At 28.7% G+C, this 14,428-nt stretch overlaps 2 protein-coding genes across 2 annotated transcripts in view; both read left to right on the forward strand.

Annotated features, from left to right (window-relative positions):
* Positions 1-330: 330 nt before the first annotated feature.
* Positions 331-1,800, forward strand: Phum_PHUM203840 (FERM domain-containing protein, putative; the record flags this gene model as incomplete). The annotated part of the gene is made up of 6 exons (XM_002425437.1): positions 331-332; positions 374-592; positions 682-834; positions 1,121-1,306; positions 1,398-1,570; positions 1,661-1,800. Coding segments are annotated over 6 exons (873 nt in total).
* Positions 1,801-5,425: 3,625 nt separating this feature from the next.
* Positions 5,426-14,428, forward strand: part of Phum_PHUM203850 (uncharacterized protein) — a gene marked incomplete at both ends in the record, with an annotated part of 22,044 nt that continues 13,041 nt past the window's right edge. Inside the window, 5 exons of the mRNA XM_002425438.1 lie at positions 5,426-5,442; positions 6,023-6,056; positions 6,078-6,223; positions 6,545-6,653; positions 8,133-14,355. Coding sequence (XP_002425483.1) covers positions 5,426-5,442; positions 6,023-6,056; positions 6,078-6,223; positions 6,545-6,653; positions 8,133-14,355 — 6,529 coding nt within the window. The remainder of the gene's footprint in view (positions 5,443-6,022; positions 6,057-6,077; positions 6,224-6,544; positions 6,654-8,132; positions 14,356-14,428) is intronic.

Below are 14,428 nucleotides of genomic sequence, written 5' to 3' on the forward strand. Positions count from 1 at the left end.
TTTTTTTTAATTATTGTGACTCTTAGCACTAAAATTCTAATTTTATATTATACTCTGTCTGAATCTTTATCTTTACAACCCATGCTTTTTTTTTTTTTACGTAGATGGTTCGTCATTTTTTAAATAGAGGTTAATTGTATTAATGTTGACCTTAAGTTAAATAATTGATCCATGAAAAATAAGGTTAATTTCATGTAGCATACGAATACATATTTTTTTTTTTTTTATAAAAATTTATATTTGCCCACAGTATTGGAATTTCGATATTAATTCAATTTCGGTTATATATATTTTCTTTAGCCTCGCGAAAAGAATTTATCGAGGTTATTCATGTATATTAAAAAATTGATAAGTTTATTGAATTTAAATTTAGGTATCAATTGTGTCTTCAAGTTAAAAATGATATTTTGTCTGGAAAATTACCATGCTCTTTTGTAACGCAAGCATTACTGGGCAGTTATCTTGTCCAGTCAGTGCTTGGAGATTACGATCCCGATGTTCATAAAGAAAATTATTTGTCAGAGTTTAAATTTGCTCCCAATCAAACTGAGGAGTTGGAAGAAAAAGTAGCAGAATTACATAAAACCCATAAGTATGTGATTTCTTTTAAAACCTTTTTTTTTTTTTACTGTAAATATATGTATTAAAAATAAAATGTTCAAAAATTAATTTTTCTTACAGAGGTCAAACTCCGGCTGAAGCTGAATTGAATTATCTAAAAAATGCCAAAAAATTGGCCATGTATGGGGTGGATTTACATCCCGCCAAAGACAGTGCTGGATTAGATATTTTGTTGGGGGTTTGTTCATCTGGACTACTCGTTTACAAAGACAAGTAATTTTTTTTTAATACTTCTCTTTGTTTTTTTTTTTTTTTTTTTTTGTATGTTAAAAAATTGTTAAAATTGAATAGTTCCTTTTAGTATATATTTCTTAATTGATTTCAACAATACGACATTTTAGGCATAAAAAAAATATTTTTCTTTAATTGGCACGGTGTAGTGACTAAGTTAAAATTTATTTTTAGTACTTAAAGTCTTCATACATACTTTAAATTTTTTTTTTAAACTGTTGTTAATGAGGTGTTTTAAAATGAGTCTGTTTGTTTGAAATTTTTATAGGCTAAGAATTAATCGTTTCGCATGGCCGAAAATATTAAAAATATCTTATAAGCGACACAATTTTTACATTAAAATCAGACCTGGAGAATTTGAAAGGGTCGAATCTACGGTGGGCTTTAAACTAGCCAATTACAGGGCAGCCAAAAGATTTTGGAAAACATGCGTTGAGCATCACACTTTTTTTAGGTAAAATTTTCCTGATTCGAAAAATTATTATTATTTAAATCTCCAATTTATTTAAAATACATTTAAAAAATTTTTCTGCTGTTGCTGTTAGATTGATGACTCCTGAGCCTATTCAAAGTAGGTCAAAGTTTCCTACTTTTGGATCAAAATATAGATATTCCGGGCGAACGCACTACGAAACTAAAAAGGCCCAAATCGATAGACCGGCTCCAGATTTTGAAAGAACCTTAAGTGGCCGTAGACTTAGCTCAAGGTCAATGGATAGTAAGTTTCTTTTTTTCTTTTTTTATTGTTTAAAAAGTCAAAGGTCTATGTTTTTGTTGCTTCTTATTCGATCCAAAAATTTTGTTTTAGCTCTAGGTTATAGTAAAAACGACGCATACGACTTACAAAACGACGAACCCAGTAAACGTCACACGATGTCACATCCTCCAGTTTCTGGTTCAGGCTCGGACAAGAAAACCAGAAAAAATTGGAAGGTAAAGTACCTTTAAAATTTATTCGAATTCCTTTCAAAAAAAAAAAAAAAGAATTTTTTCTTTGTTCTTAAATTAATTATTTTTTCGGGAAAAATTATTTTTTTTTAATAAACAAACACACACACACACACACACACACACATACACACATGGAAGCATGTGCACAAAATAGAATTTTTTATTCGAAATTATTTTTTACAAAAACAAAAAATGAATGTAATGAAAGTAAAAAACCATATACCGTGCCGAAGCTAAAACTAACCCATTCGATTATTCCACCGGAAATTCCAGTCTTGGTGTTTGGAATAAATATTGTTTTTACGAGAGAATCAATGCGATGTTGACCCGCAACGGTCATTCCTAGGTTAAAAAAGTTTTGTTTTTAGGCGCTATGAATAAGTGGTGATGGTGGTGATGGTGGTGGTGGTGGTGGTGGTGGTGGTGATGGTGGTCGTCGTCGTCGTCGTCGTAGTACACAAATTGTTATTTGAAAATTAAAAGTATTGTAGGAAAAAAAAAAAAGGAGTTAGGTGTAAACTTATTCCGTTGAGAAATTTGTTCTTAATTCAGTTGCATTCGTAACTCGAAGCTAGCCACGTCGTGTCTAGTCTCTTTGTGTCGAAGTGGTAGTAGCGTCGCGGTTGAGTTATTACTTGTTTTTTGAAGTTGGTTTTTTTTTTTTTTTTTTTTTTTGTTGTTGTTGTTCGTACAATTACCAATGGCGAATTCTGGTTGATATTCACAAGAGTGGATGTCAAGGTCGATAATAATGTGAAAACAGTGCTTGTAATTGGTTCTTATTTCTGTTCGTGGGAGTGGAGTTACCTGCGGATTTAGTAATTAAATTGCGTTTGATATTTTTAGACTACATCTCATTAAAAAAAAAAAAAAAAAAAGAACTGGATGTTACTTTTGAGTCATTTCTTAGTTTAGAGAATGATTTGAGAACGGGGGTGTTCGCGCCGGAATTATTTTATTGTTTGGGTGGGCTAGTTTTGTATATTATTTAGTTTTATAACTTGAAGTTTTTTTTTTTTTTTTTTTTTTTTTTTTATTCACAAAAAAAAAATCAATTTATTACGTCTTTTTTTAAATTTAGAATAAACATAGGGGTTTTTGTTACAAAAAGTTTTTAAAAAAAAAAAAAAATTTGTGTTTTCGATTGTGCTAGACGTGCTATATAATTTAAGTGAATTTCCATGTAATAATTATATTTAATTTTAAAACAAAAGAAAAAAATTTGTGCGTTTTGAAAAAATTATATATATATATATATATTTTCGAAATGAGTGAAAAATAATAATATGTGCATTCCGATTGAAATATTCGTTAATAAAAAAAAAAAATTTTCTTTTTTTTTCTCTCCGCGCGGATGTTTCGGGTTCTATTTTTATGACCTTGTTAATTGTATATTCAATTAAACGTAGTTTAAACCCCTTAGAAAATTTATTTAAATAAATAAATAAATAAAAATCTTTTGACAAAAAAATAATAAAAAAAAAAAAAAAAAAATCCAAAACCATTGCTCAAGGTAAGTTTTTTTTTTTTTTTTTTTTTTAACAACAACCATACTTTTTAAATATAAAAAAAAAAAAAAAAACTGAAGGTGAATAAGTCGTTGTTGATTTTGGTTGTTTTTTGCAAGTGTGTTCCAGACGTAAAAGTGGGCAAGGCTGATTTTCAACTTCGTCTTAATTACCTTGAACGCCTATTTTTAAATAATATTTTTCAATTTTTATTTCAATTTTTAGGACATTTTTCTTTTCTTTTATTTTTATTCGTATAATTTAATATAAAGGATATTATTTAGAGTTTTTTTTTGTGATGCTATTCGTTCTCAAACATTCATTAGTTTAAAAAAAAAAGAAATATGTTGTTTTCATTTATTACCGTGTTATGGTGATGAGATCATACGGCAATCGTTGTCATTGAGAATTACGTTTAATTTTTTTTAAACATGGTGTTGTTGTTGTTGTTGTTATAAATAACTTGGATTCACTTAATAAATTAAATATTGAAATCGAATAATTATCGTTTCCCGCAAATAATAATAATTTAAATTTGACTTTTTAATTAAATTTAGTAATTTTTGGTATTTGCTCTTTATTGATGTTTTTACAACAACAACAAAAAATGTTTGCTTTTGACGATGTGAATCGTATTGTAAATATTTTTATTATGTGTTTAATGATAAATCACGTTTAAAATTCAATGTAAAATTTTTTCTTGCAATTTTCAACTTGTACACCCAATTACCCCCATTTATTCGTTATTTTTATTCAAGATCGTGCCAGTAAAAAAAAAAAATTTTTTTTTATTTTGTTCATATATTAAAATAAATATTTAATTGTTGTTAAGTAAAAAAAAAAAAAAATTTTTTGTCCAATTTATAATAATATGAAGTAAATTTTTTTTGTTTTTTCTTGTAGGACCCTCGTTAAAAATAATTAATTTTTTTTTTTTTTGTATGGGGATTTTTTTCGTTTTACATCATAATTATCTTAACCCACTGAGTTTTTAATAATAATAATATTATTTTCACGTAAGAGGAAACATTTACATCGTGTATATTCTTCTTGTAACGATTTCTTTTTTTTTTTTTAGGAGTTGTGAAAGTTTTTATTTTATACAAATGTAATTAATTGTCTTTATTTGAAAATAATTTTTCTCTCTCTCTCGAAAATTGTTTTTGGTTGTAAAAAAGGAAAATATGTATCGAAATAATTTTTTTAAAATTTGAAAATCAAAGAAAATATTTTTTTAAAGAATTTTAGTATAATTAGGATAATATAAAATATCGAATTTTATCATTATTTAATTTTAAAAAAAATTGTTGAATGAATGAATGATTATTAGTATACAGGTTTGCTTCAATCGATAACCAAAATAAATATTATTATTATTTTTTTATTTTCTCTCTCTTAAGTATTTGCTTGAAGCTTTTGTATTAATAATTAATAATAATAATAATATTATTGTCGTCGTTTTTGGGCTGAACGTTTTTTGAAAATAACGATGATTTCTATTTCAGATTTTTTCATTTAAAAAAAAAAAAAAAAAAAACTAACTAAAGACTAACTTTTTTAAACGAAATTAGTTATTGTAAATTTTATTCTATGCTTTTGTTTGTCGTGTTGGATCCTTGTTGGAAAATACATATACATCTTTTCCCGTATTTATTTTATTTAAAATAAAAAATAGAACAATTTTAATTTATAAATTAAATTACATCTCATTGATTGACGTAATAATTTTTATACTTTTTTTGAGTTAATAAATAAGTCAGTCATTGTATCATTTTTTGTTTTTTTTTTTTTGTCAAATTGTTGATCTTAACTTGTTTAGATAATTTGAATATCGATTTGATTTAAATTTTTTAAGTTTTTCTGTGTAATTAATTAATAAATTTTTTTTTTTTTTTTTGAATATCAGGGGTATAGAATATTCAAATGAACAATAACAAATGGTTTTTTGCTTTTTTTTTTTTTTTGTTTTGTGCTAGTTAAAGGAAATTTATTTAAAAAAAAAAAATAAGAAACAATAACAAGGAAGAAATTCGAATATCAATTAATAATTAATTATTTAATAAAAAATTTTTAACTTAATTCGGTCTTGGGTGTGATATTTATGTGTTAATGTAATGGACGCAGCAAGAGGGTGATGCTTCTTCGCTTAGTTCCCACACATCCACTGAAGGAGAATATATCACGCATAAAAAGGATATTTTGGAGGTGATATTTTCTTAAATTGCATGATTTGAACATTTTGCCTGAATAAAAAAAAAAAAAAAAATATTTTCATGCTTTTGAAAAATACTCCCCCTTCTCTCTCTCCCCTTCCCTCCACAAAAAGTTACGAGTGACTTTTATATTTTAAAACATTAAATAATTTTTATTTAAACAAAAAATATATATATATATATATAAATTAACCGTAAGAGCTAGGGATTATGTAATTTTTTTTTTTTTATTTTTATTAATTATATAGATTTTTTATAATTCTCAAACAAGCACGAAAATAAAAAAAATTTAAGTAAAATTGTTTATAAAATGATAAATCCTTCTTTTTCTTTTTTTTGTTTTTTTTTTGTTTTTTTTTTTTTTTAAATGAACATCATTCAACAATTTTGAGTGTCTGTAAAAATTTAATTGATTTTTTAGTATTTATTTTAAATGTAGCAAGCTTGGCAGTGTTTTAAAAAGAAATTTAAAAAAAATATATTTATTTTTTTTAAAAGTATATTTATTTTATTATTAACTAATTGGTTTGCGGTAAATTTTTTTTTTGTTTAGAAACCGATTGGTGGTGTTGCTGTTTTACCTGGGGCTGAGTTTGAACACGACAATAGAGATAAAATGGATAACAATGATGAGGAAAAGGAAAATCAAAAACGAAGCAAACAAGTAATTATTAATATTATTATTATTATTATTATTTTGTATTTTGTATTTTGTCGTCATTATCACATTTATTATATCCAAATAAAGATACAAATATGTAAATATTTATTAATTCTCGACTTGATGTTGTTACAATGTTTGTGAAGGGAAAAATAAAACACCAAAACGACAATAAACGAAATTGAAAATGTTTTTATTTTTATTTTAATGTAATTTAAATTTACCGTGGCTCAAGGTTATTTTTATTTTATTTTTTTTTTAAATAACTTAAATTTTAATTTATTTGCCATTGATTGATTCCTTATGATTATTTGTGTTACATTGTATTAATTAAATTTATTTTATTTCATTTTTTAGAGGAAATTGGATTATTCCTTTGACTCCAGTACTGAAAAGTTGCCATCGGAATTAGACAGGTCAGGCTACAGTATTGAAATTCCATCCGAACGAGTTAAGCCGAAAAAATCTGTAAGTTGACATTTTTTTTTTTTTTTTTTTTTTTTTTTGTTTATTTAATGAAACAAAATTAAAATTTAATTATTGGTTATCGAAATCAGTCAAAAAAAAAAAAAATCAAATTTTTAAGAAATTAAATTTTTGAGTACAACAAATAACTATTTAATTATCCCAATTAATTTATAAAGTATTTAAGAATTTTTAAAGCATTGATTTATATTCAACTTGCATAAGTTTGATTTTTAAAATTCGTATATGCATAAATACTTTTAAATTATTGTTTTTTCTATAATATGATTTTAATTAAGTACATAAAGTAAATTCAACGACGATATATAATCTAGTATGATTTATTTTACATTATACATTTTAAAATTTTTATATTGATATTAAAGTGATTGATTTTAACGCATTAAAAGTTAATTGAAAAAATATATTTATATTAGGTTTGTTTTAATTGTATGTAACTCAGGATTATAATTTTGTTTTTTTTTTTTTTTTTTTTTTTATTGTTTATTTAACTCAAAAGCTGGGGGGGGTAGTTCTTTTTTTTTTTTTTTTTAATTCATTTTATAAACCAAACATAAAAATGATTAAATGCGATTATTGATTGACAAAAATTTTAAAAAAAGGGTTTTATTTTTTTGTTACTGGATTTGGTTACTCTAAAAAAAAAAATGAACTCGTTTGTAATTGATTAAATTTATGATTTGAAATTTTTTCATTAACCAAATGATTACAAAACATTTCGATAGTCCTTAAGGATAATATTTTGGTTCACATTTTTTTTTTTTTTTTTGTTTCTCCTGTAATGCATTAAAAAAAAAAAAAAAAATTATATCGACTTATTTAATATGATTTTTTTTAAAACTAATTATTATTAACAGTTTTTATATACAGAATAATTTATTATTATTTGTTAAATAATCGATTGTATAAGTATTTTAACCGCAAAATTTAAATCACAAAGATTTAAAACATTCTTGTTAAATGTATTTTTTTTTTTTTCATATATTTTTAAACAATAAACATTATTATTATTAAATTTTTCTCTTCAAATTTGAAACTGTAAATATTTTATTTATTCTTTAAGAATCGACGAAAAGAATCGAAAAATCATATTTATTTATTTCCTTAAAGCATTAATTGATAATTTAATTTTATTAATTAGGATTTATTTATTCTCAGATTAAGGTTATTTTTGTTATTTTTTCAAATAATCTTACAGTTTGGTAATTTCAAATATTTTTACTTTTTGCTGTCGTTATTATTACACTTATTGTCAATCTTGCTGTTATGGTTTATTAAAATGAAAAAAAAAAAAAAAAAGAAAAGAATTACCATAGCATAAATGGATTGTAATAAAAATAATAATTATTTTGTTTTGTGTGGCTTGATTTAAATATGGCAATTTTTATATTATTGAAACGAAAACAAAATTCCAAAAAAAAAAAAAAAAAAAAAAAAAAAAATTAATTTAAATTATTTCAGGTTGATGTTGAAGGAAAAAGCGGATATTTTTGGGGTGATAAAGTAAAGGGATTTGTTGATCGGCTGACTGGCGCTTTTGTCGAAAAAGGAGGAGACAAAGATTTGTATGAAGTGGAAGAAATTAAATTTGAAGACCTTCCAATATTAGAATTAAAAAAATTTAAAGTTGTTGAGGTTCAAATTGACCCTAAATCTGGAAAACTGTTGGACGGTCAAGTTGATTTAAAAACTGGTCGTATTAACGAAAATAAAATTGATTTTGAGTTAGGGAAATTAAAAGATCCAGTTGATAAGGAACATGGTAAAAAAGTACACGTTATTGTGGACAGTTTGAATAAGAAATTACTACCAGGACAAATTGATGAAAATAAGGGGAATTTAATTGGCTATATAAATCCTCGTACGTTCATTTTGCGAAAGGTTGAATATGATCCTAAAACTGGAAATTTTTTTGGAGGGAAAACTATTGGATTTTTCGATGAAACAACTGGAATTTTTACAGAACTCGATAATATAGAAATGGAAATAGTTACTTTTGATGATTTTCCAATGTTTGACAGAGATGATTTAGGAATTATCGAATTACAAATTGACTCTTCAACAGGGTTACTTTTGGATGATCAGGTGAATTTAAAAACTGGAAAAGTTAACGAAAACAAAATTGATTTAAATACGGGAAAATTGAAATTTCCAATCGAAGGCGCTAAAACAGTTCATGCATTTATAGACAAAAATTCAAAACAGTTACTTCCCGATCAATTTGATGATAAACATGGCGAATTGATTGGCAAGTTGAATCCCAACACAATGAAAATTACACCTGTTAAATACGATCCAAAAAATGAAGTTTTCTTTAAAAGGGATAAGAAAATAGATGATTCTCGATCTTTGTTTTTCGGAGGTTCGCTGCGTGGAAAAAGTCCTAAGATTAAATTCCCTGTTTCAGAGGAACTTAGCTTTGATGACTATTTTATCAATACTGATAAAATGAAAACAGTCCAAGTTCAATTTGATCCCAACACTGGTTACATATTAAACGATCAAATTGATTTAAGTACGGGAAAAATAATAGAAAAAAATTATGACTTAGGTACTGGTAAATTAAAAAATCCAGTCGATAAAAAACACGGAAAAATAATTCACGTCGTTATAAATCCTTCAGATTTGACGTTGAAACCAGGTCAAATTAGTACCGAAGGAAAAATAATAGGTAAAATTGATCCTCAATCATTGAAATTAATCGAAATAGACTACGATCCTCAAACAGGGAAGATATTTGGAAAAAAAAGTCGTGGTTTTTTTGACAAATTTACCGGGTCTTTGAAAAGTGATGCGGGTGATTTAGAAATACCTGAAGGTGATATTTCTTTATTGGAATTACCCAATTTCAATTCGAACGACATGAAAGCCATTGAACTTCAAATTGATCCTCAAACCGGATGTCTTCTAGATGGACAAGTAGATTTGAAAACTAATAAAATACAAAAAGAAAAATTTGATCTTAGTTCTGGAAAATTATTAAATCCCGTCGATAAAAAATTTGCCAAAACTGTATACGCTGTAATTGATCCAGACGATTTTACTCTGAAACCTGGTCAGTTTGATAAAAAAGATGGGAAAATCATTGGGAGAATTGATCCAAAATCGTTAAAGTTAGTTGACGTCGATTTTGATCTTAAAACTGGCAAAATTTCAGATAAAAAAATGAAAAAATTCTTCGGCAGATTAACATCTTTTGGTGAAAAAGATGTAATTATTGAAGGGCCGGATGTGAGTGAAATAAAATTTGGAACTCTTCCGAGAATAGAAAATCAAAATATGAAAGCCGTGGAACTGCAAATAGATCCTAAATCGGGAAAGTTATTAGAAGGTTTGGTGGATCTAAAAACAGGAATAATTAACCAATCGAAAATCGATGTTAAAACTGGAAAATTGAAAAACCCGGTGGATAAAAAGCATGGGAAAATAGTTCATGCTATTATTGATACCAAATCGTTTAAATTGAAAGAGGGACAATTCGATACTAAAGACGGAAAACTCATAGGGAAAATCGATCCGAAAACTTTAAAGTTAATCGATATTGATTACGACCCAAGTACGGGTAATTTTATAAGGAAAAAAATTAAAGGATTTTTCGATAAATTCACTGGATCTTTCGGAGATAAAAATCACGATATTGAATTTTTCGAAGGAGAGCATTTTGATGATTTATCACCTTACGATCGGAACGATATGAAAGTGATAGAACTTCAAATTGATGCTAAAACTATGCATTTATTGGATGGACAAATAGACAAAGATACTGGGAAAATAATTGAAAGTAATTTCGATTTAAAAACAGGAAAATTAAAAAATCCTCAACACAGTAAAAATATAAAAATAATTCAATCAATTGTTGATCCAAAAACACTGGAAATAAAACCCGGTCAACTTGATGAGTATCGAAATAAAGTTATTGCAAGATTCAATCCTAGGACTTCTAAACTTGTCGAAATTGATCCTGACAACAGGAGTGGAAAAGTTACTGGAAAAAAGAAGGGATTATTCGGTCGATTGACATCTTTTGGAGAAAAAGATTATTCATTTAAAATGCCAGATATTGATATTTCTTTTGAAGGAGAAATTCCTCGGCTCAGTGACCCCAACCTGAAAATGATTGAATTACAGATAGACCCTAAAACGGGTTGCTTGTTAGACAATCAAATTGACAGTAACACTGGTAGAATTATACCAGAAAACTATGATTTAAATACGGGCAAATTAAAAAAACCAATTGGTGAAAAAGAAGTAAAAAAAATACACGCTCTTATTGACGTTCACGATTTAAAATTAAAACCTGGGCAATTCGACTTGAAAAGTGGCAAAATAAAAGGCTACGTCGACCCTAAAACGCTGAAATTAGTCGAAGTCGAATACGATCCGAAGATTGAAAAGTTTATAAGTATAAATACTAAAGGCAGTTTTAATTATCCTGGTTCATCAAATGAAATGTATCCCGATTCTAAAATATTTGAAATGGAGTTTGATGATCTTCCGAAAATAGAATCTAACACTATGAAACCAGTAGAAATTCAAATAGATTCCAGTAGTGGACAAGTTACGGATGGTATTATAGATTACGAAACAGGACGAATCAATGAGGATAAATTTGATGTTAAATCGGGAAAACTAATACGTCCTCTAGAGGGAAAACAATACAAGACAACTTACGCAATGGTTGATCCAAAAACATTAAAATTAATACCAGGTCAATTGGATCCCGTGAGCGGAAAAATTATTGGAAAAATTCATCCTTATTCATTAAACTTAATAAAAATGACTGATCCCAAAAGTGAAAGTCTAGTATCAGAGAAATTTAAATCTTTTGTCGGGCGGCTTGGTGAGCCTCTCAAAGAACAATCATATATATCTGATAAAAAGAAATTTGTATTCGGAGACCTACCTAAAATTGAATCTCAAGACTTTAAACCATTCGAACTACAAATAGATCCAAAAACTGCTAAAGTATTGGATAACCAAATAGATTACGTTACAGGTAAGATCTACGAAAAACAATTTGACTTATCAACTGGCAAGCTAAAAAATCCAGTGAAAGAAAATGAAGGCAAAATGATTCACGCATTAGTGAATTTAAAAAACAATTGCCTAGTTCCAGGGCAAATTGATAGTAAAAGTGGAAAACTAAATGCTATCGTAGATCACAATAATTTTAAATTGATGAAAATAAATTATGATCCAAAAACGGGATTATTTTTTGAAGGAGATATATTAGGAAAAATGGACACATCAAGTGGAGAAATAATTAGTGCACCAGATATACATATGCCAAAACTGAAAAACATAAAAAATGACATTATCGAAATGCCGATTCAAAATCTTAGCTTCAAAGATCTACCCACATTCGATAGTCCGGATCTTAAAGCCGTTGAATTACAAATCGACCCGAAGACAGGACGCTTATTGGACGGTCAAGTCGATCTTCACACCGGTAAAATCAACGTTCCCAAATTCGACATCAAAACCGGTAAATTAATCAATCCTGTTGATAAAAAATTAGGAAAAACAGTACACGCGGCCATTGACCCGGGTACCATGACACTACATCCGGGACAATTCGACGTCGACACCGGTAAAATAGTCGGTAAAATAGATCCCAAATCATTAGACCTCATTGAAATCGATTACGATCCTAAAACCGGAAACTTCATCGGAAAGAAAGTTCGGGGATTCTTCGGTAAATTAGGAAAGGGATTCGACGTTGAAATGCCCAAATTCGACATTACGTTACCGGATATCAGTTTCGGTGATCTACCAAAATTCGACAGACCAGATATGAAAGCAATAGAATTACAAATCGATCCTAAGAGCGCGTGCTTACTGGAGGGTCAAGTTGATTTACCCACTGGTAAAATCAACGCTCCCAAATTCGACTTGAAATCCGGTAAACTATTACATCCGGTTGACAAGAAGTTAGGTAAAAGCATTGATGCCGTTATCGATCCAGGTACTTTAACACTACATCCAGGACAGTTCGACGTGAAAACCGGAAAACTCGTCGGTAAAATCGATCCCAAAACGTTGGAATTGATTGACGTTGATTTCGATCCGAAATCCGGAAAACTCTCGGGCAAGAAAGGAAAAGGTTTCTTCGGAAAATGGGGCAAGAGTTTAGAATTCGAAATGCCGAAATTCGACGTTCATTTACCGGAAATATCGTGGGGTGAACTACCGAAATTCGACAGACCGGATCTTAAAGCCGTTGAATTACAAATCGATCCGAAGACAGGACGACTATTGGACGGTCAGGTGGATCTTCACACCGGTAAAATCAACGTTCCCAAATTTGACTTGAAAACCGGAAAACTTCTTAATCCCGTTGATAAGAAATTAGGAAAAACAATACACGCGGCCATTGACCCGGGTACCATGACCCTACATCCGGGACAAATTGATCTAAAATCGGGTGAAGTTATTGGTAAATTTAATCCTATGAATTTTAAACTAGAGGAAATTCAATTTTCGCCAGAGAAAAATAGTTTTGTTCTTAAAAAAATTAATGTAATACCACTGAATACAATTGAAACATCCTTAGATCAGACAGCGAAAGAAAAATTACCGGATGTAGATGTTGACTTACCAGAAAAAAAATCATTTGTATTTCCACAAAATACAATATCATTAAAAGTTGATAATAAATCCCACCGATTATTATCGGGACAAGTAGACTTAAAGCACGGACGAATAATAACTGAAAACTATGACTTAAACAGCAGAACATTATTGTCTCCAATTGATAAGGGCTTCGACGTTAATGCAGTAATTGACCCAAAAACTTTTAAACTAATACCAGGACAGTTTGATTTAAGAAATGGAAAATATATCGGACATATGGATCCAAAAACTCTTCGTTTAGGCGCACCAAAAATTCCCGATTTAAAACCAAGTCACAGTTTCAAAAAGAAAGGAATACTAGATAAACTTGGCAATGTGTTTCATGTTAGAGATACTGAAGCGGACGTAATAGTAACTGACACAACTGAGTTTTTCCCAATACAACTTCCAACATTTGAAAGACCGGATCTTAAAGCCGTTGAATTACAAATCGACCCGAAGACAGGACGACTATTGGACGGTCAAGTAGATCTTCACACCGGAAAAATCAACGTTCCCAAATTTGACTTGAAAACCGGAAAACTTATTAATCCAGTCGAAAAGAAATTAGGAAAAACAATACACGCGGCCATTGACCCGGGTACCATGACTTTACATCCGGGACAATTCGACGTCGACACCGGTAAAATAGTCGGTAAAATTGATCCCAAATCTCTCGATTTGATTGAAATCGACTACGACCCGAAAACCGGAAACTTCATCGGAAAGAAAGTTCGGGGATTCTTCGGTAAATTAGGAAAGGGATTCGACGTTGAAATGCCCAAATTCGACATTACGTTACCGGATATCAGTTTCGGTGATCTACCTAAATTCGACAGACCAGATATGAAAGCAATAGAATTACAAATCGATCCTAAGAGCGCATGCTTACTGGAGGGTCAAGTTGATTTACCGACTGGTAAAATCAACGCTCCCAAATTCGACTTGAAATCCGGTAAACTATTACATCCGGTTGACAAGAAGTTAGGAAAGAGCATAGATGCCGTTATCGATCCAGGTACACTTACGTTACATCCAGGACAGTTCGACGTGAAAACCGGAAAACTCGTCGGTAAAATCGATCCGAAAACGTTGGAATTGATTGACGTTGATTTCGATCCAAAATCCGGAAAACTCTCGGGAAA

The sequence above is a fragment of the Pediculus humanus genome, genomic scaffold (assembly GCF_000006295.1).
Source record: "Pediculus humanus corporis 1103172107555 genomic scaffold, whole genome shotgun sequence".
Classification (NCBI taxonomy): Eukaryota; Metazoa; Arthropoda; class Insecta; order Psocodea; family Pediculidae; genus Pediculus; species Pediculus humanus.